Source organism: Pseudophryne corroboree, chromosome 5 (assembly GCF_028390025.1).
Source record: "Pseudophryne corroboree isolate aPseCor3 chromosome 5, aPseCor3.hap2, whole genome shotgun sequence".
In the NCBI taxonomy this organism is placed as follows: Eukaryota; Metazoa; Chordata; class Amphibia; order Anura; family Myobatrachidae; genus Pseudophryne; species Pseudophryne corroboree.
Window position 1 is genome coordinate 484902992 of NC_086448.1, and position 26174 is coordinate 484929165.

The following is a 26174-nucleotide window of genomic DNA, read 5'->3' on the forward strand; positions in this document are numbered from 1 at the left end:
TGACACCACTGCCCACAGACTGTAACAAAAAAGAATCTAATTGTTTTTTAAATATAGTTGTTGGATCACAAGGCAATAAATGGTAAGTATTACTGTCAGACCGCTGGCGGTCAATTTCAATTTTATAATCAACAAGGTCCTGGACCACAATCGAGCCGCCTTTATCTGTGGCCCGAATAACTATGTCCTGTTTAGAACCTAGCGACTTTAGAGCCTGATATTCAGTTTTTGAAAGGTTGCAGTGTCCACCATGCATTCTAGATTGAACAGTATCAACCGCAGAGTCCACCAAGCGGGTGAATGTTTTAATAGACGCGCTGTTTAAAGGCAGATCAAAGTTAGAGTTTTGTTTAAACTTCCTCAATTCAGGTGGAATAAGATCTTGTCCACTATTAAAAGTTTTAGTCCCAAAGTGTTCCTGCAATTTAAGTTGTAGATTGAGTCTAAACAATTTAGTATTCCAAATAAATGGATCAAATGGGGTAGTAGGCACAAAATTAACTCCCTTTTTTAAAACTGATTCCTCATCTTTAGACAAAGGCATAGCCGAAAGATTGAATATCACTTCTTCTTGGACGCCAGAGTTTTTTTTGGAGGTACCGCTTCCACTGGCCGCCTCTTCAGTTATGCGGACATCTGCAGAGCGATGTTTGGCACGGGTTATCATGCCTAAAGGTAGAGATTTGTATCTATTACCCCATTGGGGGCTCTGATCACTGTCACTGGCGGAGGTGGCTGTATCATTTGTGGTATTAAAAAGGCTTCTTGCGAAAATACCGTCTACCACTTCTCTGCTGTATTGGATGGTTCTATGTCCCTCCAGTAAGCCAACCATAGAATTTGTTGGTCTCATAGTCAGCATTTACTTTACCGTAATAGATCATTTTTGTATGTTTCCGACTGTGCAGCAAGTTTTTCATACCAATCACACAATTTGTCATCCAACAGCGTTTTTTTGTGTGTTGTCTCATACTCATAAATCTAGCCTTTAGTCACATTATTCTCCCTGGTTTATTCCTCTATAACTAACAGGATCAAATCCAGGGAGCATTTGTTGAGAATAGCCACCCAACGCTTACAGAAATCCATATTATGCCGCCCAGTTGTGGGCATGTTTTTAACACGGAAACCACATGGCAGTTTTTTGGCCCTAAAATATTCAGATAGGGTGGCACCATGATAATAGAAATCTATCTCACATTTTTTTAAGTTTAATAGATCCCTATGAATTTCTTGTGCAGGGATACTGTCAATGCTTGAAAATACTCTGTCTTTGTAAACAATATTCCCAGCATCAAAGTCAGAAAATTAATAAACATCCCAATGTCTAAGACAATTCTGGTTGGAATTTCAGGTAAAGCATTTGTAGCCTCCATAATGTCAGCACAGAAAACTGTACCAACAACTCAGCAAGGAAGGGTTAAAACCTGAATAGTTCCTTATGCTGCACCACTGAATAGATAGTCCATACTAGACAGCGGTATAATGAATGAATGAGCCCTTAATAGCACACCGCAGGGTGCCTGGATAACAGGGCACAGCGAGTAGTGGTCCAGCGCATAGTCCAGCGCAGCCAGAACAGGTACTTGCTATATACAGTTGTAGGGCCCGGCACTCTCCACATAAAGGGTATACCTCTCCTGTTGCCTTCCGTATTAGAAGACTAAGCAGCTCCCCAATGTAGTGTACACATAGATGGAAGCACACAGGTAAATAAAGACACGATACAACTGTTGTAGCCAACATTTCAAAGCAACCACTTTTTCATCAGGGCATATACAAAATGACTTAAACTCACCCATTTAAGTGCTCACCATTCACCACGCTGTCTCCTGCCACCGGCCTCTGTTCCGGTAAGCCATGCGCAGATTGATGACATCACCCGTGCGACCCGTAACCATAGTAACAACAGATTACATATAGTACCGGTATTGTCTGCTATGCATTGAAATGCTGCTGTATTTTATAATACCTTTTGTATAGTTGTTACTATGGGAGACAGCGTGGTGAATGGTGAGCACTTAAATGTGTGCTTAATATTGGAGAAACTGCAAAAGTATTGCAACAGTGTTGTGTTTGTGTGCTGAATATTGGAGAAACTGCAACAGTGGGGGTCATTCCGAGTTGTTCGCTCGTTGACGATTTTCGCTATATTGCGATTAGTCGCTTACTGCGCATGCGCAAGGTTCACAGAGCGCATGCGCTTAGTTATTTTACACAAAAGTTAGGTATTTTACTCACGGCATAACAAGGATTTTTCATCGTTCTGGTGATCGTACTGTGATTGACAGGAAGTGGGTGTTTCTTGGCGGAAACTTGCCGTTTTCTGGGCGTGTGCGAAAAAATGCTGAAGTTTCTGGGAAAAACGCGGGAGTGTCTGAAGAAACGGGGGAGTGTCTAGGTGAACGCTGGGTGTGTTTGTGACGTCAAACCAGGAACGAAACTGACTGAACTGATCGGAATGGCTGAGTAAGTCTGGAGCTACTCAGAAAATGCTAAGAAATTTCTATTCGCAATTCTGCGAATCTTTCGTTCGCAATTCTGCTAAGCTAAGATACACTCCCAGAGGGTGGCGGCTTAACGTGTGCAATGCTGCTAAAAGCAGCTAGTGAGCGAACAACTCGGAATGAGGGCCAGTGTTTTTTAGAAATTGAGCTCTGACAGAGGAGCAAGAGAACAGTTCTTGTTGATTCATGTGAAACAAATTGATACAAAGTGAACACTGGATCTACATGCACTTCACAAGCTACTATTTAAATGGAAAAAGAAGTACGAATGTATTTTGAATACTCCCTATCTTGATATAATATATAAATGCTGCTAGATTACACTGAATGTTACATATGAACTAGGCCGCTGCATGAATTTTATATCTGTATTCGTCTGTAAATGTGATTCTTTTTTATGTTTATTTGTATTTTTAATAAATTGTGTATTCAATTCCTGTGTGCAGTAGTAACATAGTAACATAGTAATTGAGGTTGAATAGTAGCAAAATGCCCATTGTGTTCAACCTGTATTCTGTATTAAATTGAGTTGATTATAATGTACCTGCTGAAGTAATGTTTTATGACTAGTTAAAGCTATAAATCATGTTACACCCGGATTATCAGCGTCAATATTTTAAATGTTATAACCTTGGATATCATTTTCAATCAGAAATTTATCCAATACTTTTTTGAATGCATTTACAGAGTCCACCATTACCACCTTCCCAGGCAGGGAATTCTTAATCCTTTATGCCCTAACAGTGAAGAATCCTTTCCTCCATTGCATACTAAATTTTCTCTCCTCCAGCCTCAGCGAGTGCCCACATGATCTAAACAGAGTTCTTTTAATAAATAATTCCTCCGATAACTCTTTGTAATGTCCCTTTACATATTTGAAGATGTCGCTTTTCCAGTGTATACATATTAAACCTAGTAAGCCTTTCCTCATAATTCAGTCCTTCTAGCCCCTTAATCAATTTAGTAGCTCGCCTTTAAACCCTTTCAAGTTCACCGATATCTTTTTTATACAGTGGTGCCCAAAACTGAACACAATATTCCAGGTACGAATGTACCAATGATTTGTACAGCAGCAGGATTACATTCTCGTCCCTTGTCTCAATTCCCCGTTTTATGCACGCTAGCACCTTACTTACTTTCTTTACTGCGCTTTGACATTGTATGCGGTTATTAAGCCTATTATCAATGAGTACCCCCAAATCTTTTTCCAATACAGTTATCCCTAGACTTTCCCTATTTAATATGTAGGATGAAAGTTTGTTTTTAGTCCCGAAATCCTTAAAGCTTGCATTTTTCTATATTGAACCTCATTCTCCATTTAGACTCCCAGATTTCAAGTTTAGATAAATCATTCTGCAGAGATTCCACATCTATTTCCAAATTAATTACCCAACATAGTTTAGCATCATCTACAAAGATTGTCACTGTGCTTTCCAGGCCTATTTCTAGGTTATTGATAAATATGTTGAACAGTAGTGGCCCGAGTACGGACCCTTGTGGTATTCCGCTGACTACTGGTGTCCAGCTTGAGGATTTCCTGTTGACCACTATTTGCTGTGCCCTGTTATCCAGCCAGTTACTTATCCATGTACAAACAGTTTTTCCTAGGCCAAGCTCCTTTAATTTGATGATCAGTCTCCTGTGAGGCACTGTATTGAAGGCTTTTGCAAAATCTAAGTAGACCACATCCACTGATTTTCCCTGGTCAAGATTGTCGCTCACTTCCTCATAGAAGCTAATTAAGTTAGTTTGACATGATCTGTCCCTTCCATACCCATGCTGGTTCTTGTTAATAATCTTAGCGGTCTGTAGATACTCCTGTATGCTATCCCTTAGAATTCCTTCCAATATTTCCCCCAATATAGATGTCAAACTAATCAGTCTGTAGTTACCTGGATGATTTTTGGATCCCTTTTTAAATAATGGCACTACCTCAGCTATACGCCAATCCTTTGGTACCATGCCTGATCTAATTGAACTATTGAAAATAAAGTATAGGGGTCTTGCTGGTTGTGACCTAAGCTCCAAAAGAACCCTCGGGTGAAGTCCATCAGGACCAGATGATTTATTAATCTTAATTTTGCTTAGTCTCTCCTGGACTACTTTTTCACTTAAACAAGTGTCTAACCACGAATGATTACTATCACTATTGTTATGCACTGTTCCCACCATCAGTTCTTCTCTGGTGAACACTGATAAAAAAAATGTGTTCAGTATTTCTGCTTTTATTTTGTCATCATTTATCAATACTCCAAATAAATCTTTTATTGGAACTATGTCCTCCTTTCTTAACCTTTTACTGTTTATGTATTTAAAAATATTTTTAGGAATGGTTTTTACTCTCTATAGCGATTTGCTTTTTGTTTTCCATTATAGCTGCTCTTATTGCTTTTTTGCATTTTTTAGTGCATTCCTTGTAATACTGGAATTACTCATCCTTTCCATTAGATTTAAATGCTTTGAAAGCACACTTCTTTTTATCCATTTCTGCCTTTACCTTCTTGTTAAACCACATCAGTTTGAGTTTAGTGCTCCTGCATTTACTGTCCATGGGAATAAATTTGTGAATATTGCTATCTAGCAACCCTTTTAAAGCATCCCACATTTCCGAAGTGTTCTTACTGTGAAACAAAACTTCCCACTCAATGTCATTAAGTGCACATCTCAGCATACTGAAATAAGCCTTACTAAAGTTAAATGTTTTGGTTGAACCCTTATAGCTATGTTTCCTGAAACTGATGTCGAATGTGATCATATAGTGATCACTGTTACCCAAAGTCTCCCCAACTTTAGTGTTTGATATAATGTTCACAGGTGGTCTTCAGTATGCCGAATGTCGGGATCCCGGCGTACAGTATACCGGCGCCGGGATCCCGACACCTGGCATACCAACAGCTATTCTCCCTCGTGGGGCTCCTTTGCGCTCGCCACACTGTCGGTATGCCGGTGGTCGGGCTTCCGGCGCCGGTATGCTGGTTGCCGGGAGCCCAGCCACCGGCATACCATACTACACCCAATGTTCACATTATAAGTAATTACTAGATCCAGAGTAGTTTTACCCCTAGTTAGGTCCTCAACTAATTGAGACAAGTAGTGGTCCTTTAACATATTTAAGAACCTGTTGCCCCTAGCTTTATCACATGAATCATTACTCCAATTTATATCAGGATAATTAAAATCCCCAATCACTAGGATGTCCCCTAATCCCGCAGCCCTTTCGATTTGCTGCAAGAGTTGTTCTTCCTCATGTATGCTAATATCCGGCTGATTGTAGCACATGCCTATGACTAGTTTTTTTGCATCAATGGCCCCACTTGAGATTTCAACCCATAGTGACTCCACATTATCACCAGTCTCCTCATAAATAACCTCCTTTAAGTATGGTTTAAGAGATGGTTTAACATAAAGACATACACCTCCTCCTCTTTTGCTTGCCCTGTCCCTCCTGAAAAGAGAATACCCCTCCAAGTTTGCAACCCAGTCGTGAGAGTCGTCCCACCATGTTTCCGTAATACCTATAATATCATACTCATCCTTTGATGCTAACAATTCCAATTACCCCATTTTACCTGCTAGGCTTCTTGCGTTTGCAAGCATACATTTTAGTTTAGCTGTTCCCTTGTCCATTTGTTTTTTTAAAGGTATCCTATCATGGTTTACTAGTGCCTCCCTTGAGTAACTCTTACTGACTGTCCTTCTTGCTTCCTCTCCACCCCCACCATACTTAATATTGCCCACCTTACTCTTCTCTTTGATCAACCCAATGTTTCCGACTAAACTCTCAGCCCCAACATACGTATTTTCCCTTGTGCTTCGTACATCATTTTCTATATGCTGTAATGATGACACATAATTGTTGTTAGTTAATGTTTTGGCAATAGCTTTTTGATACCCTTTTTAGAACCCATGTAAATACCCTTGCCCTTGCTGGTTGATCTTTTCCTCCACCCTTCTCCACCCCCATTTAGCTCACTACCACCATCCTTACTATTCTCACTGCATGACCGATAGTTTTTAGCTAAACCCTCCACCCAGGGTCCTAGTTTAAAAGCTCCTCCAACCTACTAACCATCCTTCCCCACAGCAATGCAGTCCCCTCCTCATTCAGGTGCAATCCATTGTGACAGAAAATATGGTGCCTGACTGAAAAGTCAACCAAGTGTTCCAAGAACACATACCCCTCCTTCCTACACTATTCTCTAAGCCACACATTTACCTCCCTCGTCTCCCTCTGCCTCCCTGGGCTAGCACATGGCACTGGTAATAATTTGGAGAATATTACCTTAGATGTTTCTTTTAGTTTCTGGTTTAAGTCCCTATATTCTTTCTTAAGGATATCCCACCTACCACTAACTTTGTAGTTGGTGCCAATGTGCACCAAGACCACCGGGTTGTTCCCAGCCCTCCCAACAATCTATCTACCTGGTCCGTGATTTGCCATACCCGAGCACCCGGGAGACAACAGACCATAGGGCGATCATGATCCCGGCAGCAGATTGCACTATCTGCCTTCCTGATGATAGAGTCCCCTACCACCACCATCTGCCTGTTTGCCTCTCTAACTTTCATCACATCTGAGCAAGAGGGACCACTCCTCCGGTTGCTAGAGGGAACAGTCTCCTCCGGCTCCGTCATTTCCTCACTGTCATCCACCGAATCTTTGTCCAATCGGGCAAATTTGTTCAGGTTTGATAGTTCAGAGATGTTGTGCCTACCCCTCTTGTTCTTCCTTCTAACAGTGACCCAGCTGGCTACCTGGTCATCCTCATCTACTGGTGTCCCTCCCCTGCGACTCCTCCAAACTTTGCTCGAGATTATGAATATCCCTCAGTCACGTAACAGTCTGATCTAGATCAGTTACCTGGGCTTCCAGTGCAACCATTTGCACACATCTTGTGCATATGTATTCACACTGGGTTGGCTGCTCCTGCTACATCTTGCACGACACGCACTGAGTGAGACTCTCAATCATGGCCCCTCCCATTTGTTTGAAAACTCTAACTCCCTATTACCTTCCGAAGAACAATGCAAAACAATACAAAACTATGCAATATGATATTGACTATGACCTAGCTGTGAAGAGAGTCAATATTCACAACACAGCAGAAATAGCCAATTCAATTACATACACAATAATGTAGATAATCAATACTTATCTGAGTGGGTCCTCTCCTGCGTCACTGCTCCTCCTCCATGCAGTTGCTCCAGCTCTCTGCACCTCCTTCTCACTTGCTGCCATTCACCTGGCTTCTGTCACCTACTTCGTCCACAGTCTGCAGACCTCTTTCACGTAGGCTGAGGCTGCAGCAGTGCACACTCACCCAGCAGCAGCAGCCCTCACACACTTTCTCTCCCTTAGCAGCACACACTCACTCACTCTCACTTTGCAGCAACAGAAGCACTCACACACTTTTTCACCCCCAGCTGCGCAGACTCACTCACTCACCCAGCAGCAGTCCTCACACTTCCCTTTTTCACACACATTTCACATACTTTCACACACACTTAAACATGGCCCTCACACACTTATTAGCTCACTCACTCCACAAGCTGCAGTAGCAGCAATGTCCCGGCAGTGGTAGGGCCCTCGCACTCACACAATCTCACTCACTCCCACACACACAGCAGCGGCACCACACACACAGCAGCAACAGCAGCAGCGATCCTCCCTCTACCTGCTCTGCTGTACACAGCCCACAGCTAGCTCAGCCCAGTGCCGCTTCCTGACTCCCAGCCTCCTCCCACACGTGCTCGTTCATCTCTTCCATCACTTCCGCTACAAATTTTCTTTTGATCATTCAGTGTCAGGAAGCATTGAGTGTCCTCAGGAGGCTCAGACGCTGCCCGGCTCCCTCCTCCTGGCTCCCACAGCGCAGCGTGATGTGAAGTCAGAGATCATGATGTGCAGCCAGCTGCTCATTACCCGCCGCACCCAGAGGAAGTGAATGTGGTATGGTGAGCTATGTGTGTGGGACAGGGTGGTGTGGGGGAGGCAGCGACACAGGATAAAAGCCAATCCAGGGTATCCCATGAATCCCAGGATGATTTTTTTTTTAATCCGATACCTGGGATTGAAAAAATGGCCTGGTATTAGCCACCCTTCTTAGAACTGTTTGTGTTTAGAGATTGTCGCACCACACACACAGAGTTAGTTTGAAGGATCTGTGGTTGAAGTAAGTGTATTTGTGTGCCACACTAAGTTAGATAGGCCCTGCTAGGCAGGGGGGTCTTTGTCTCCTTATAGGGACCTGTAAGTGGAGATGCAGTCAGGGTACAAGATTGATGATGATGAGAAACATCTCTGTTTGTTAGTCCCTATGCATATACTGCCGTGGCCAAAAGTTTTGAGAATGACACAAGTATTGGTTTTCACAAAGTTTGCTGCTTCAGTGTTTTTAGACCTTTTTGCCAGATGTTGCTATGGTGTATTAAAGTTAAATTACAAGCATTTCATAAGGGTCAAAGGCTTTTATTGACAATTACATTAAGTTTATGAAAAGAGTCAATGGGGCCAGATGTAATTGCTTGCAAGATGACCGGAGCTCCGACACTCCTGGCAAACTGGTACATTTTTTAAAAGCAGCAAACTATTACATGGCAAAACCAACCAAGTTATGCCTTGTAAACGTTTGCTGCTTTAAAAAAATTTATGAGTTCAGCCGGAGTCTCGGAGCTCCAGCCATCTTGCAAGCAATTAGGGGCCTAATTCAGCCCTGATTGCAGCAGCAAAATTGTTCTCTAATGGGAAAAACCATGTTCACTGCAGGTGAAGCAAATACAACATGTGCAGAGAGAGTTAGATTTGGGTGGGGTGTGTTTAAACTGAAATCTGAATTGCAGTGTGCAAATAAAGCAGGCTGTATTTACCCTGCACAGAAACAAAATAACCCACCCAAATATAAATTTCTCTGCATATGTTATATCTGCCGCCCCTGCAGTGCACATGGTTTTACGCATTAGAGAACAATTTTTCTGCTGCGATCAGGTCTGAATTAGGCCCTACATCTGGCCAAATATTTGCAGTGTAGACCCTTCTTTTTCAAGACCTCTGCAATTCACCCTGGCGTGCTGTCAGTCAACTTCTGGGCCACAAACTGACTGATGGCCACCCATTCTTGCCTAATCAATGCTTGGAGTTTGTCAGAATTTGTGGGGTTTTGTTTGACCACCCGCCTCTTGAGGATTGACCACAATTTCTCAATAATATTAAGGTCAGGGGAGTTTCCTGGCCATGGGACAAAAATGTTGTGTTTTTTCCCCCCGAGCCACTTAGTTATTACTTTTGTCTTATGGCAAGGTGCTCCATCATGCTGGAAAAGGCGTTGTTTGTCATCAAACTGTTCTTGGATGGTTGGGAGAAGGTGCTCTTGGAGGATGTCGTGGTACCATTCTTCATTCATGGCTGTGTTCTTAGGCAAAATTGTGAGTGAGCCCACTCCCCTGGCTGAGAAGCAACCCCACGCATGAATGGTCTCAGGATGCTTTACTGTTGGCATGGCACAGGAGTGATGGTTTTGCTCAACTTTACTTCTCCGGACAAGTGTTTTTCCAAATAAATATCAGTCTGACCCTGATGTTTTTCCTGGGGAGAAGCAACATCTTTTCTGCCCTTGTTCAGAGAAGGAAAGGTGAGCGCTATCCTCAGTTATTTATTTTGTTCCGTTTAATTGATTGCCCTGGCTATCACATCAAAACATAATTCAGCTAGCTACTAACCTATTGCTTTAACTGCCACAACTTTTCAATGTTAATAATTTATACTGTTTCAGTGCACTATTGTTATTATCAGTTTAATGTTTTAACTTTTTTATGTTTCAGCCTATGTGTATTGATTTTTTTTTTTTTATCAGAACCATTGGTTATTTGATCCGCATGCATGACTTATTATATCTATATCTCCCTATTATAAACCCTTACAGATGTGTATTTACACATACTGTATATGCTACTTATCTTGCACAGGTAGATATATTAGTATTTGTGACACACGTGATATATTCAGCATTATATGAATTATTCAAGAGTTCCTTAAGATGTCTGTTAGCACCCTGAGTTTATTTATAGTCTTTAATACAGTAATTTGAAGTATTTACTGGTAGCTCCATGTATATTCACAGTAGGATATCTACAGGCATCCACATAACCAATTACATTTTGAAGTACTCAATATCTATAGTCTGCATAGTTAGTGTATTGCACAACAGTTTTAAGAGATTGGGCATTTTACTTACCAACTTCTGACATTTCAGGGATAGTAGCAGTATAAATATCCTGGGTAAACTTTGGTTCATTATCATTAATGTCATGGATTTTAATAATAAATTCAGATTCGGGTTCTACTTGTCTTCCTGTCTTTTTGTCTATTGCTTTGGCACGAAGTATGTAAGTAGCCTTTTCTTCTCTATCCAATCTCTTTGCAGCTTGAATGTCTCCAGTATTTTCATCTATAGTAAACACACTGCCAGCTCCATCTCCTGATAAAATGTACTTTAAATTTCCATCTCCTTTATCTTGATCTGTATACAACTAGAGGAAGAAAAAATACAGAAGATAAAAATATTAGTATATAAGTATATTAAGGCCACACAGCACAGATCAATGTATACTGCCCAAGGTAAGTTCACAAGTAAGGGTAGAGTCAGCAGACTTTAAAATAACTTTAAAACTAAAAGTTAAAAGTTATATTAAAACTAAATTTGCAAACACACATACTACATTTGCAAACACATAAACAAATTTACAATAAAGCTAATATATAACATTTGTGAAAGTAGTTTACTATCACCTGTAGAGAACCCACATTTATGGACTATAATTTACATTAAAATTAAGTTAAATTATAATTACTGTGTACTGTCTTAACAAAACCCAACATGTAATCATGATTCTTCATTTTCTGTATATCAAGTGAATGCTTAATCAACATTATCATTTTCAAACAAGTTTTTTTTTATGCAACACATTTAGAATAAAATACACAGTAACAAAGGACAATGCCTTCCCAAAATTTGTACATATACTAGAATATCATAGACAGAAACAGAAACCGATAGTAAATAAAGTTAAGCAGCGTAAAACAGATTTAAATATACAAAAAAATTAAATAAAATTAAAGGTCTTACCGCCTCTCCCCCTCCCCCCCCCCCCCCGAAAGGACTCCTCAGGGGAATCATCATTGCCGGTTGAAATAAAAAAGGGACAATATCTCAAGATAGAATAGGATGATCCCTGACAGAGGCATTGGAACAGGGAGGACAAGGGGGCAGCTCGACCCCTCCAAACATGAGAGGTGCCACTGTGCTGAAGGGGCGATGTGCCCCAGTTGAAAGACCACACATCACAACCTCTGTGTGGTGCAGTGACTGAGGCTGAGGAGCAGTGGCAGCAATATGTGGCTGTACAGCCCTTCCTTCCTGCATCCATTCCCAGTTGATATGCATGCACAGAGCACTTCACACTAACTCCCTCCATCCCACTATTGCACCAGAGGAGAAAACTGCAGTGAATCACGGCCATTTAGGGGCCATGGCCTAATGCTGGGAAGACCCGCCCCCATGAGAGACATGTAGCTGTGGTGTTCAGGTAATGTCTCTCTCTCCCTTACACTGTGTCTTTCCCTTTTTCTCCCTGACACCTCTTTCTCTCTATCTCTCTCTCTCTCTATGGATCTCTGTCTTTCCTTGACACTCTCTTGCTCCCCTCTATTTCTCTCTCCATCATGATAGTTAGAATCTCAACCCTATCCTCAGCCTAAACCCCCCTGACCTTCCCGCAGCCTTACCATCACCCCCCCCCCCCACCAGTGGTTTAACCCAAAAGCACCCTACACACGGGGCAATGGTGATGGGCGATATGAATGATATCGCTCAGAAATGAGCGATATGTCATTCATATCATATAGTGTGTAGGCACCAACGATGAATGATGCGCTTCCCCGTGGTCGTTCATCATTGGTTTCCCGTTGTTTTGCAATGCAAAACAATTTGGACGATAATGATCATAACAATAACGATCCACTGCTAATCATAACCCCCCCACAGTGTAGTGACAGGGGGTAATGTGTGAGTGTGTGGGTCAAGGTGGGAGGTGGGTTACACAGAGATATATCCTCCCCACCGTGGGGCTGCCTCCTTTTCATCCTGGTAGTATTGCCTCCTCCTCCCTGGTGGCTCCGCTCCCTGGGGCACAAAAATGATGATATATATTGCCCCCCCCAACCTATAAATGTTCTGACACCCCTGATCACCAACCAATTTATGAGTAAAATAGCAGGAAGCATAGCATATATTTTTAAATATTTCATATTTCATTTCAGATTATAGGATATTTATGTAACTCTAACACATGTTGCAATACTTTTCTGTTTTATATTCTTTAGCAATAACCAGTTCTACCCAATTCATTCTAAAAAGATAGAAAAATGTGGCTTAAATAAGAATGTGTCATGCAATTCCATATCTAAAAGATAGTCTTATGCGCAGCTGCTCCAATAGCCATTGGCAATCGTCTACCACCAGGGGTGATATGGGGATCGGTGGGAATAATCCCAAAGAAAGCCCATTCTGGTGTGTGTGTTAGAAAGATGATCAAATAAGCCTCTACATATGCTTAACCTGTAACCAGAAATAATATAGGTCCACCATTGGTTCAGTACATCTATAACAAGTATGCAAAGTACACTGACCCATAACACAGCTCCTATGAGGTGATAAGTATGTTCTATGCAAAAACTTTAGTGAAATCTCAGAGTACATTGTACAAGGTAATAGATTGCAGGTGCAGACATGGGCTTTATGCAAGTGGTCTAGAGATAAATGTGTGAAATTAGGAAGTCAACTGGATAATCCTTGTGAGGAAAGTATGTAGTCCATCTCATCTCGACTATGACTATAGTATGTAGATATTGCCTCTTTGGTCTGTGGTGGCCCCACAGCAAGGTGTTTAACAGATTCTGTCAATATACCTCCGAAAAGGCCGTGACAGTGGTATTACTATAGTGTTGAACCAGGAGTTATGGCATAGGGTAGGCCTCCAGAACTACAAATCCGGCCCGAGCCTTCCATAATGTGAGAGTCCTTATTAGGGTGTCATGCACTATATTGCCTACGGCAAATAATCCATTGATCCATCAAATATTGAAGAGATACGCAGCCCGACCAATTTGTAGATCAAGATTATGTTTGGATTAGACAAAAAAGATCCAAATGTATTTTTTGGTTCAGATTAGTGTGGTTATTCTTCTGATGTGGCAGGATTTCCTGATCATGCAAGTGTAGAAAGCTGGAGAGCACCCTTACCCCTAGGAACTCCTTTTCCAATAAAGTTTATTGTATATGTACTGGCTGCATTTCCAGTTTTGAGATACAGATGGAACCTCCAAATGCGACTGAGTGCGCACGGCAAGGCGGACTCCCATGCACGAATGGGATGCATGTGCATTTTAGATGTACATACGCCCCATTTAAAGTGAATGGGAGCATCTCTGTGTGCTCACCGGCGTGCCTGGGCAACCCTGCCTGCCCCCGTCTACGATGTAGCTCCATCTGTAATGCTATTTTTAAGCATAAGAATAATTTTGAGATTAGGAAAGTTTATAGATATTTAAAGCAATCTGTACTCCCAAATAAATAAAATTATCAAATGTCCAGAAGAGCCAGAGGTTCCCAGTCAAAGTGCTATGGATTTAGTGAGATTAAATAGAAAGCCAGAAACCTCATCAAAACCCTTAACAATATAAAATATCAGACTCACAAAGCGGATGGATTAGCAACATACGTATAAAAAGATGTCATCTGCAAAGGCAGTATCCTTAATTTTCTTGGAGCCAATCATGATACCTTGATAGTGGACAGTGTTCTATAACAATCTTAGCATAGGATCAATAGCCAAATTAAATAGTAAGGGGGATAGTGGGCACCCCTCTTTGGTTCATCAATACATCGGTATGGGAGTACTTTTGCAACATTACCCAGGAGAGAAGTGACAGGGAATCATAAAGATATTAAATCAACCCAACAAATTCAAGTTCTGAGATTGTAGAACAGTACTGTGGATAAATGTGGCCAAAGGACTGTATAAAATGCTTTAGTGGTGTCTAAACTACGAAGAGCATCGTGGAAGTGTACAGAATTGGAGGATGCAAAAATCGCTGCAATGGCAGCAAGAATTCCCTTCACTGAGTGGCGATTTACTGTATCATGAATCCCAGCTGATAATCTGTAAGTAAAGTTGGGAGAAAGCAATGTTATCTGTCTGCCATAGTCTTGGGCAGCAGTTTAATGTCTGCATTTAAAAGTGTAACAGGGCAATAGGAATATATCATCTGAGGATCTCTGTCTGGCTTAGGGATGAGGATTGTATAAGCTTCATTAAAGGAAACAGAGTGGCAATACATAATACATCATTAAACAGAACTACAGGAGCCTGAGATACATTGGGAGCTAGAATTATATAATACTCATTTGACATGCCATTACGAACTTGGAAATTTATGTAATTTTTAGCTGAGAGATTGCTATCTGGACTTTACGATTAGTAAGGTAGGTCTTCAGAATTGTAGAAATATCCTGGTAAACATCAAAAACCTTGCCCACCTAAAGGAACAGAGCACTGCAAGATCAACAATACTGGAGCATGATCAGATACTAATATATAGTAAATGTCCGCTATGTGAACCTGGGTAACCACAGAGTCTTTCATCAGAATATTATCAATACGGGAAAAAGAGGAGTGAGCTACCCAAAAAAAGAAAAAGATATGTCATTTGGATTCAGTAGATCACAGTTGTCATTGAGTTGAGGGGCAGATTTCAGGGATTGTAAATTTCTCCAATAGGAGGTACTGGGATGTTATAGAGTGGGGCACTCTTCAAGGTGAGGATATCCTACTGCATAAAAATCTCCCTTATGTTTACTGATCCTAGAGCCCTTTGCACATAATATGGGTGATTTCTCTGAAGAATTCTGATGTTGAGACATTCTTTATATTAAGGTTAATATATAGTTTCATCTAGAATGAATGGCAACCATTAGGATCTAATACAGTATTAGTCCCAGAGTAAGGAAGGTCTCTATGAACGGACGTAGTTGTAATCCCGGCAGTCGGAATCCCGACTATCAAAATACCTATGCCGGAATCCCGACCGCCAGAATGCCTGCAGAACTGCCACAGCTATTTCCACTCCTGGGTGTCAATGACACCCATGGTGTGGGAATATAACCTGTGGTGAGCAAAGTGAGCCACCAAGCCCACAGTGTGGCTAGCATAGTGAGCCCGCAAGGTGCTTCTTTCCCCCCTGCTGGTATTCTGACCGCCGAGATTCTGACCACCGGGATTCTGACCGCCGGAATTCCGTACTGACACTCTATGAAAGAGGATTGATACACTTCTTTTTATAAAATTTTGAAGAGTTAGCCAATCACAGAGACCTGTGAAAGGAGTCCTTATGAGCCTCCCAATAAGTATCATGCAAAAGACCAGAATTGGGCAGAATTGTTTTAAGTGAGTGAGCACCCTTCTTTTATGGGAGAGTTAAAGACTCCTACATTCCAGGACACCACCTTAAAATGCTGCTGAGACAAACCAGGATGTCTACTCTGGTTGGAGATCTATCCTATTCCAGTTGTAGGTGTACAAAAAGCAATAGGAGAGTAGTATGCGAAGAGCCCTATAGTTGAACCTCTTGCAACCTATCTTCTACATCACTATATAGTCATAATCGTTAGAAAAGTTAATGCAGATCACAAAGTGAAAGTCACCTTGCGATCCCGATTTGATGCCGATGTGTGGTCCAGAGCAGTCAGCATCGCAAGAATAGATAGACTGTGCAAGTCCATTTTGACAATCTCTATAGAAGAGATAGTCAAAATTGACACTTAGCCAAAATCGCACATAGTCAGTATCGCAAGCACATACTGAGTGTGCTTGCAATACTGACTATGTGCTGACCTAGCCCCTGTCGCATAATGAGAATCAGGCACAGCCCAAATCTCACCGTGTGTATGGGCCTTAAGAGTACTTTTTGTGGAAACCACTCTTTTGAACATTTTGTCTGCTAGTTCCCACATTATGTTGAGAAATTTTGCTAGAGATAAGTTGTTAAGAACTGTTTAAAATGTATAAAACTTGGGGGCATGGCCTGACCGGGAGGAAGGACAGCAGCACTACTGCAGAGCTCTCACTCTGTTTCATGTAAAGGTGCCCCTTTTGCCTACTAAAGCCCTGTTTTTGCGCTCCTCTCCCTGACCCTTTTACCTCCTGCCACCAGCGAACACCTCTGAGACGAGCTGCGGAGCCGGGAGAGGCTAGTATAGGTCTCTGCGGGTTGCGGCCTTCGTCTCCTGCTAAGCCGGGGACTAGATTTCTGCTTCTGCCCGGCGGCTGAGCTCCACGCCGGAGATCGCGGGTAAACGGAACCGCGGACGCTGCTGCCACATCATCCTGCGGCCTCACAGTGCCTGTCTCCCCTCCGGGGACCCGGCGGACTTCACTGGCACACAGGGCAGTTAGCCCTGCATCACAACAAGGGAGGTGAGAATCACTCTGAGCTGCGGCTCACCCACACTGGCCTCTGCAGCAACGGCAGCCATTTTACCTCTGGCATTCAATATCTCCCCAGCACTTAATCACCCTACCTGCCTGACTTTATCACATATCCCCTATCACCCTTACTCCCTGTACTGCTTTCTTTGACACAAGTTGTAAAGTTCTGAAATATTCACCCCAGAATTAAAGGGGCATATTCCACTGGCTGGACTTACACCCCAGTTTAATGTATTATCATATACTTTAACATTACCTCTGCTGCACCCCTGTGCTCATGGTCTGTCGCTACCTGTGGATTCTATCATCATCCACTCCAACCCCACATTTCCTGTGATCTCTATATCTACAAAGCTGAATAACTCAATTTCAGTCCCTGTGACTCTCAATATATTGTGGAGGTACCTGCGGTTCTGCTGGTCAGGCTACAGTCCTTAGTTGCAATACTGTTTGTGATTTCTACTTACGCTTCCAGGGACGCATTCACAGGAAAATTTACCCACAAGATTTGATATGTAACTGTGGTTATACAATGCGCTGATAGCCTTCCTCGCAGGCCTCATCTTGGTCAATTTGGCGGTGTCACTATAATTCCAACACTAACCTCTTTTGTCCTTGTTGCTGCTCATATGGAAAAATACCTCACGTCCTCTGCATCCACGCAGCCTCTTCAGCAATTCCAAGAGAAACGTAGAGCAGATACAAATATAACTTCTGACGCAGATACCATGGCTTTGTCTCCGGCTGCCAAAAAATCAGTTGCTCCGCCAGACTCCTATGTTACTTACAATGATGTGGTGGAGGCGATCAAAGTGACCATGGGGCCACTATTATCACAAGCAGTATCTGATATCACCTCTCAATTAAACCGACTCACTCATCGTGTCGAAGAAACAGAACACAGAGTAGGCACCTTGTTTCAAGACGTTTCTCATCTTACTCATGTGGTTCCCAAACTGGAGAAGGATAACTATCATCTCTGGAGTAAGGTAGATGACCTGGAGCATCAGTCAAGAAGAAATAACATCCGTCTCGTGGGTCTCCCAGAATCGGTTAAGGGCCCAGCTTTAGCCCACTTTGTGCGTTCTACTCTCCCGACCCTTATGAGGGTTGAATCTGAATGCCGTGACCTCGTCATAGAGAGGGTTCACAGAGTGGGACACCAGTCTCCCTCTGCTACTAACCGCCCTCGAGTTGTCCTCTTTCGTTGTCTCAATTATTTACATAAACAGACACTGTGGTCAGCTTCCCGCAACAAGAAACTTATTTTATGGGAATCATCGAGACTATACCTATTCCAAGATTTTTCAGTTGAATTATCCCGAGCACGAAGTGCCTTCTCTCCCATATGCTCCCGTTTAGTGGCAGAACAACGGAAATTCGCTCTGATCTACCCAGCCAGACTTCGACTGTTTGATGGATCATCTTACAAAGATTTCAATACCCCTGCTGATGCAGAAGCTTTCTTGGCTGAAGCTGGTTGTTCTACCTCCCAAGCTGACATTACTGATCCTCCTCCTACTACTCACTAATCTACACGTTGTTCAGGTCGGACTGTATTACTGCTCCTCCTCATTGCTCCTGCTCGCCGGACATGATTAGAATTATATTGACATCTTAACACTTTTTTGGCTGTTTAGGTTTCATTGTTATTGGTATTATCCCCTAACTATGATTGAGGCCTGCCTAATTTGTCTTTACTATGCCATACTTATCAAGGCTTATCAAGCCCATTGTATTTTGTTGATATACTCATATACTGCTTATCATTCTTGTAATGATGTTGAAATCACTTGTTCTGTTTTGCATTTGTTATCCGTTATTTTTCCCCTGTCTGTCTGTTTGTCTTTTTCCTCTTGTTCCTTCCCTCTCCCCCCCCTCCCTTTCTCTCTTTAATTGACAGGTTGAGTCGGGATGTTCCTTTCTGGTCCCTGTTTAGCCCCCCATCACGTAAATGTCAGTATGAATAGGTACGTGGAATGTGGGAGGAATCAATTCCCCAGCTAAAAGATGTAAGATACTTACTTATATCTCTAGGTTGAAATTAGACATTGTTTGCCTTCAGGAAACACATTTAACTCACCCGGAATCACTGAAGCTGCACATATTGGGTTGGAAATTATTAGCAGCTGCTCCATTTAATTCCAAATCACGTGGAGTAGTCATTTTAGTCAGAAATTCCTTACCCATCTCTATCTCTACTTCAGTGATTGACCCTGAAGGTCGTTATTTGATTGCAGAAATTTTACTTAATAATTCCATGTATGTCTTATGTACGATTTATGCTCCGAATGTTTATAGGAAATCCTTTGTTACCAACTTACTTGCCAAATTGTTACCATATAGCTCTAGCCCTCTCATTTTATTAGGGGATTTTAATCTTATCTCCTCTCCTATACTTGACAAATCCACATCACAAAAATCACCCTCCTTCCTCCCAAAATTAGGGGTCCCAGCCCTTTCTGAACAACTCTGCTTAGTTGATGTTTGGCGTGCACTGCATCCGACCGAAAGGATTATACATGCCTGTCGGCGGCACATCAAACTCTGTCTCGCATTGATTATATATTATTAGCTACCTCCTTATTTCCCAAAATACATGAAGCTTCCATTGAACCTATAAGTTTGTCGGACCATGCTCTAGTATGGATTACCCTTCAGACTACAATAGATAAAGGCCCTTTTAGACTCTGGAAATTTCCTAATTATCTATCTCAATCCATAACATTTCGTCAGAAAATCGAGTCCGCATGGATGGACTTTAAGCATGCTAATTTAAATTGTGAGTCCTCAAAATCCTTCTTTATTCTGGCAAATGGGTAAGGCAGCCCTTCGGGGTGTCATTATCTAATACGTTGCAGCTGAGAACAAACGTTTAGCTGAGTCCTATTTGGACTTGCAATCCAAATTGACTGAATATTACCAAACTTATAAATCTGCCCCTTCACCATCTAATAAATTAACATATACCACAGCGAAAGTTCACTTTGATGAATATTTTAAACTTAAAAGCGAACGCTCACTTTTCACTACTAACTACAAATTCCACAGATTTGGAAACAAGACAGGACGTCTTCTTTCCAATCTACTAAGAGGCTCGCAGACACCAATGCTAGTCCACCCCCTCTGTTGTGAGGATGGCTCCATAGCAAACTCGAGAGACCAAATCACTGATGTTATGAAAAATTTCTATGAAAAAATGTATTCTGACCCTCATCACGAAAATTCTCCCTTAACTGCTAATGATTCCTCCCATTCTTGGACGTTTCCCTCCCTTCCACAGTTCCCTGAGGAATTCTCACATTTATTGGAGGCCCCTATCTCCATTGACGAAGTCACGAGAGTTTTTCGACATTCCAAACCCCTAAAAGCCCCTGGTCCGGATGGCCTAACAGCAGAATTCTATAAGATTTTACTACCTAGGTTTGGGGAAAATTTGGTGGCATTTTATAATAATATAATCAGTACTCAATCTGTGCCTCTTTACTTTAACTCAGCCATCATTAAATTTCTCCCAAAACCGGGTAAGGATCTATCCTTACCGGGATCTTACAGACCAATCTCCTTACTAAATTTTTATTCCAAATTATTTACTAAGATTCTTGCTGACAGACTGAAATTGTATCTACCCCAGATTATACACACGGATCAGACTGGCTTCATTTTAGGTAGACATTCAGTTGTCAATGTCTGTAAAATCTTGGCAATGATTCATCACTCAATCTCTCTTAATTCTGCTCCCCATAAGATGATTGTTTCTTTTGACGCCGATAAGGCTTTCAATTTAGTAAAATGGAATTACCTTTTCTCCACTTTGCGTTTATTTGGTTTCCCCCCATTTTCATATCCATTTTACAAACACTATACCATTCCCCCAGTCACAAATTTCCTGCAATGGCTCTCTTTCGTCATCCTTTTCTATTTCCCGCGGAACAAGACAGGGTTGCCCTCTATGCCCCCTTCTATTTGCTATAGCCATAGAGCCACTGGCGATTACAATACGTAACTCAACTTTAGTTGAAGGAATTGCTATTCGTTCTAAACTACTCAAGGTATCATTATACGCAGATGACATGGTTCTTTTTCTTTCTAATCCAACTTCCTCTCTTCCAGCTGTCCTAAACCTCATTTCCTCTTTTGGATCCATTTCTGGCTATAAAGTCAACCTAAACAAATCAGTGATTCTCCCTATCCATGGCCCACCCTCGTATTTTCAATCACTTCCTATTCTTCACTCATTTCATATTTCTCAATCCTCTGATAAGTATCTGGGTATCAGCGGATTTAACGGATCTTTATAAACTTAACTTTACCCCAATCATTGCCAAGATTAAAAACTATCTAGACAACTGGACATCTCTACCCATCTCCTTTCTAGGCAGATTAGCAGCCATAAAGAGTGTTTTATTTCCAAAAATCTTTTATGTAATGCAGATGCTGCTTATTAGACTTCTCACGAAAGATGTTCAAATTTTAAATTCTCTCTTTTCCCGCTTTCTGTGGCAAGGGAAATGTCCTCGAATAGCCTTTTCCAAATTACAACTGCCCCATAAACATGGAGGCCTCGGCTTCCCTGACCTAACTTTATATTCTAATGCTATATTTTTTCGATATATTAGTGATTGGTTACTCGACACTAGTTCTTACACTGATAGTCATTTGGATTCTGCATTAATCTCGCCCTATTCTCCAAATGCCCTGTTGCATTCTAAATTGTCTGATATTCCGATCTTTATTAAAAATAATCCCTTATTTATGGACACATAACGGTCCTGGACTATTATAAATAAGAAATTTCAAGCTAATCCTAGCTATTCCTCGTACACGTCACTGTGGGGGAACCCTGCTTTCCCCCCTTCTTTATCTAATGTCTCTTTTCTTCAGTGGAAGGAGAAGGGCCTGGCCTCGATAGCAAAAGTATTTGACCCTGGTGGCAACTTACTCTCTTTTACCAACCTCCAATCCCGTTTTTCTATTCCATCTCATCATTTCTATATGTATCTCCAAACACGTCGTTACATTCAATCCCTACCCACCCCTTCGACCACAGATAATACCATGTCAACATTTGCTTCTATTCTTAAACTTCTCTACTCTGTTCCGTACAAAATTAATTTATTGTATGAACCTCTGGCTTCCATTTCGGCCTCGTCCCATTGGGAATCCTCTCTACAGAAATTGTCCACAGACGTCCCGGGTATCAATCTATTACCAGACCTAATCTCTCAATATGACACCTCTCTAAAATTTTTGCAATCTTCTTATTTACAAGAAGTTCATATTAGAATGATACATAGAGCGTATATCTCCCCTGATCAAAGGAGATATATGACAACCCTAGAAACCGGGGCCTGCATTAAATGTTCAATGTCTCATGCTACATTTATTCATTGCGTTTGGGAGTGTGGTAAACTAAGAAAATTTTGGAATAAATTGATACAACTAATCAATTCCATGTTCTCTACAACTGTACTCCCTGACCCTTTAGCATGTCTTTGTGGAAATTTTAAAAACTGGGATTTAGGCCCCAATAAGAAATCAAAACTCCGATTGCTAATTACGATTGTTACTGTTGCAAAAAAAATCATTCTTATCCATTGGACCCACCATACTGCTCCCTCCATATCAGAAGTAAAACACAAATTGTTACAAATATTATATTATGATAGACGCACTACTATGCCTGATATTGAACATGGAGTCGAAAAATTCTATCATAAATGGGAATATTTTATTAATGTATTAGACGAGCATTCACAGAACCATATTCTTCAATTATTTGAAAACACTTCATGGAACCTACTTAGGAGACTTTCTACTGATACATGACTTTTGTCCTTAGTTGAAAATTTATTTATTTAGATTTCTTCTGACAACACTAACCTGATCAGGATAGAACACCTGACTTAGGATGACTTATTTTCCCTTTCCCCCTCTTTCCCACCCCCTCTTCCCCCTTATGTGTTCGATAACCCTCCGATTTTTGTTTGGTTTTGTTATGTTTGGTTTTATTCTCACATATGTCCAAAGTGGTTGCGACTATTCGCCATTTGTCGGATTGTTTTCTTTTACTTTGTTCTAACATGTACATTATGTTCTGACAGAATTGTACAAGGGGATAGTTTTCTCTTCTTGGCTAATGTTCGATATGATAGTACTATACTTTCTACTCTTCTATCTTATTACTGGATTTTCTGTATGTTTTTTGTGGCTCATTTATTGGAATAATTTGGAATGTCCACTATTCTTTTGAAAATTCAATAAAATGTATTATAAAAAAAAATGTCTAAAACTAAGTAATTTCATAATGTGAATATTCATCTTTTATTTAGACATTTATACACACCCTATTTTTTAATTCTAAATGTGTGTTGATCTTCTCTGCAGTCTCTAGTATTCTCCAGACTTGAATTTAGGGGATTATTCCTAATATTTATCCATTTAATGTACATAAAAAGTTTTTTTTTTTAAAGGACTACGTATTGCCATTTTTAAATGAAGAGAAAGATGTATGGGAAAGCTTTATTAATATCGTATCATCCACAATCAGATATTGTATTCTTGTCTATTTTTAAACAACTACTGTACATGATACAAGACAAGACTATCCTCAGAAGGCTGCCCATGTTTTCTTGAAGAGAATTACAATATAAACTAAATTGTTTCCTGTGACCTGGGTATGTGATGACCATGACTTGCCATACATCTTTTACTGGTTTTGTCCAGTTTACGATTTTGCCTTTTTGATATGTATGTTATATATTCCAGCATGATTTTATTCACACTTATTTATTTAACTGAACATTTAACATATTTTATTTTGTGTATGTGAAATGTTTTGCTTTGAAATGTTTAGCTAACATTCTTATCAAGAATAATTTATGTATTGTTGCAACTGTTGTTTTAATAAGTAAATTTGGAACACTAGCATGATGGTTGCTTAGACTAAAATGCAACATCATTATATGTTTTTGGTGTTAAAATAATATATGTATAGTTTTTCAGATATATCAAGTTTATTGACTTTGTTCCCTACAAATAAATGTTATGCTACAGATACATTTTAAAATGTCATTTTATGAGCCATGATTAAACAGGGACCTTTTTGCTAAATGTAGATTGTTGTCAATTGATACAGTACTTGAGAGTTTACAGAAAATAAAGCAAAAATGTAGTTACAATACTGTAAATATGTTGAACAAATAACATTGTGATGGAAAAAATCTAATAGTAAAAGATTGTATATTTTCAGGTTTAAATTTAGAGTAACATAACAATTTACACAAAGCATATGATAATAAATGATTTTAGTGAAATCTCCCAAACCAATTCTTCAGTTCAACATTTAAGTCACTTATGGAACCTCATTGTTCTTTCCTGGTAACAATTTATTACTATTCCTTGTTGTCATTATTGTTATGTTACCCTACTGAATGTTATTCATGAAACTCTAATTAAAGAAACTGCAGGAAGGATTAAGTCTGTACTGTGATAGAAAGGGTAACATTATCTCTTCTTGCTCCCAGTTTAAGATGAGAAAATTATGCATGGTTTACAGTAGGTGTAGATTACTTGTTATACAAAATAAGATTTATATGAATTATACCTGTTTTATTTCTTTCCAAACTTTAGGAAATCATTCAATCTCTGACTGTTATTCTATCCAGTATCAGGTGTGGCATAATTATTATATTTTATAAATAAGGTTTCATAGAGGTTATATGGTGCCACAAAATTTAGGAAACTGACAAGAAGAAATATAATTACAGACAGTAATTCACATAGATACATAAATATAGTGAGCACACAGCATAATAATGCAGAAATGGCAAATGAGAGAGCTCTACTGAAACTAATTTATAATCTGTTGGGCATCTGGAAGGACAGAATGAATGAAGAGGGCAGAGACTGCAGATTAGGACTAATGGTGGTAAGGTAGAATGAAAAATAATTTTATGGGCACATTTGAAGGCTAGGAGGCTAGCTGGAATTCTAATGGAATGAAGGAGAGCATTTCAAAGGTTCGGAGCAGTTTGGTAAATCATAAAGGTGAGTGTGTAAAGTGGAGGAGTTGAGGCAGCACTCATTAGCAGAGCTAAGAGGGCAGGAGAGATTTTGTGAGGAAATGAGGAGGGAGATGTAATCAGGAGTGAAGAGATTTAGAGCTTTGTAAGTTAAAAAGAGTGGCCTTTGAATTAGTTCTGAGTTATAAAGGGATCAAGTGGAGTGACTGGAAGATAGGCACAGCAGAGATAGTGTGAAGATAAAACTGAGTGAGGAATCATAGTTTAGGACAGACTGGGAAGATGGGCATATGCAGAACTTTGGGAGACCCATAGCAACATTTTAAAGGTGCCTATCCTAATGATTCTAGAGAAACACCTTGTCTTAGCAGTTGTTAATTTTATGCCCCATAATAGTACTCTAGATAATTTTCTGAACCATAATAGTGCCCTAGTTCCCATTATATCACATTCTGTTGCCACCAGTAAACATTATGCAAAACAGTACCCCAGATTACATTACAGTGCTCCCACTTCATATTATGCCACATTATGGTGCCTCTATTTCATATTGTGCCACATTACAGTGCCCCAATTCATATTATGTAAATTATAATGCCTCCAGTTTATTTTACACATTACAATGAGCAGCTCCAGGGACATAGATATATTGTAGGTCCCAAGGCAAAAGATTGTAAGGGCCCCGTTGTCCCTATGCATCACGCAGTGGTGAGAAATGTATAAAGTACATGGAATTTTGACAGTGAAAGGTGAGTCTCACTCAGCTCTGGGCCCCATAGCAGCTGCACTCCCTGCACCTATTAGAGCTATTTTATTGCTCGGAAATGGTAAGCAGCATGTTAGAGAGGCTAGAGAGGAAGTTACAAGGAGTTCACTTTGTTTCTGGAAATTTTTCACTTGTTGGTGACTTATGACAACTTTTTCCTTTTCTGAATATCTAGTTTTTCTTTTCATTCAATGATTAGATGTTTTGAGTGTTTCTGAAAAAAAAAATAAGAAAGAATAAGACCTTGCCAAACATTTGGATATATTTCTTATATGTTCCTGAAATCAACTTTGACTGCATATTGATTTTTATTTTATTCAAAACTTTTTTCTCTGG

At 40.4% G+C, this 26174-nt stretch overlaps 1 protein-coding gene across 2 annotated transcripts in view; it reads right to left on the minus strand.

The window, feature by feature from the left end:
• The window catches only part of LOC134927888 (cadherin-9-like), a 372116-nt gene that overhangs the window by 219947 nt on the left and 125995 nt on the right, over window positions 1-26174 (minus strand). For both annotated transcript variants that reach the window (XM_063922970.1, XM_063922969.1), the window contains exon 6: window positions 10739-11033. In XM_063922970.1, the coding sequence (XP_063779040.1) occupies window positions 10739-11033 (295 nt within the window). The remainder of the gene's footprint in view (window positions 1-10738; window positions 11034-26174) is intronic.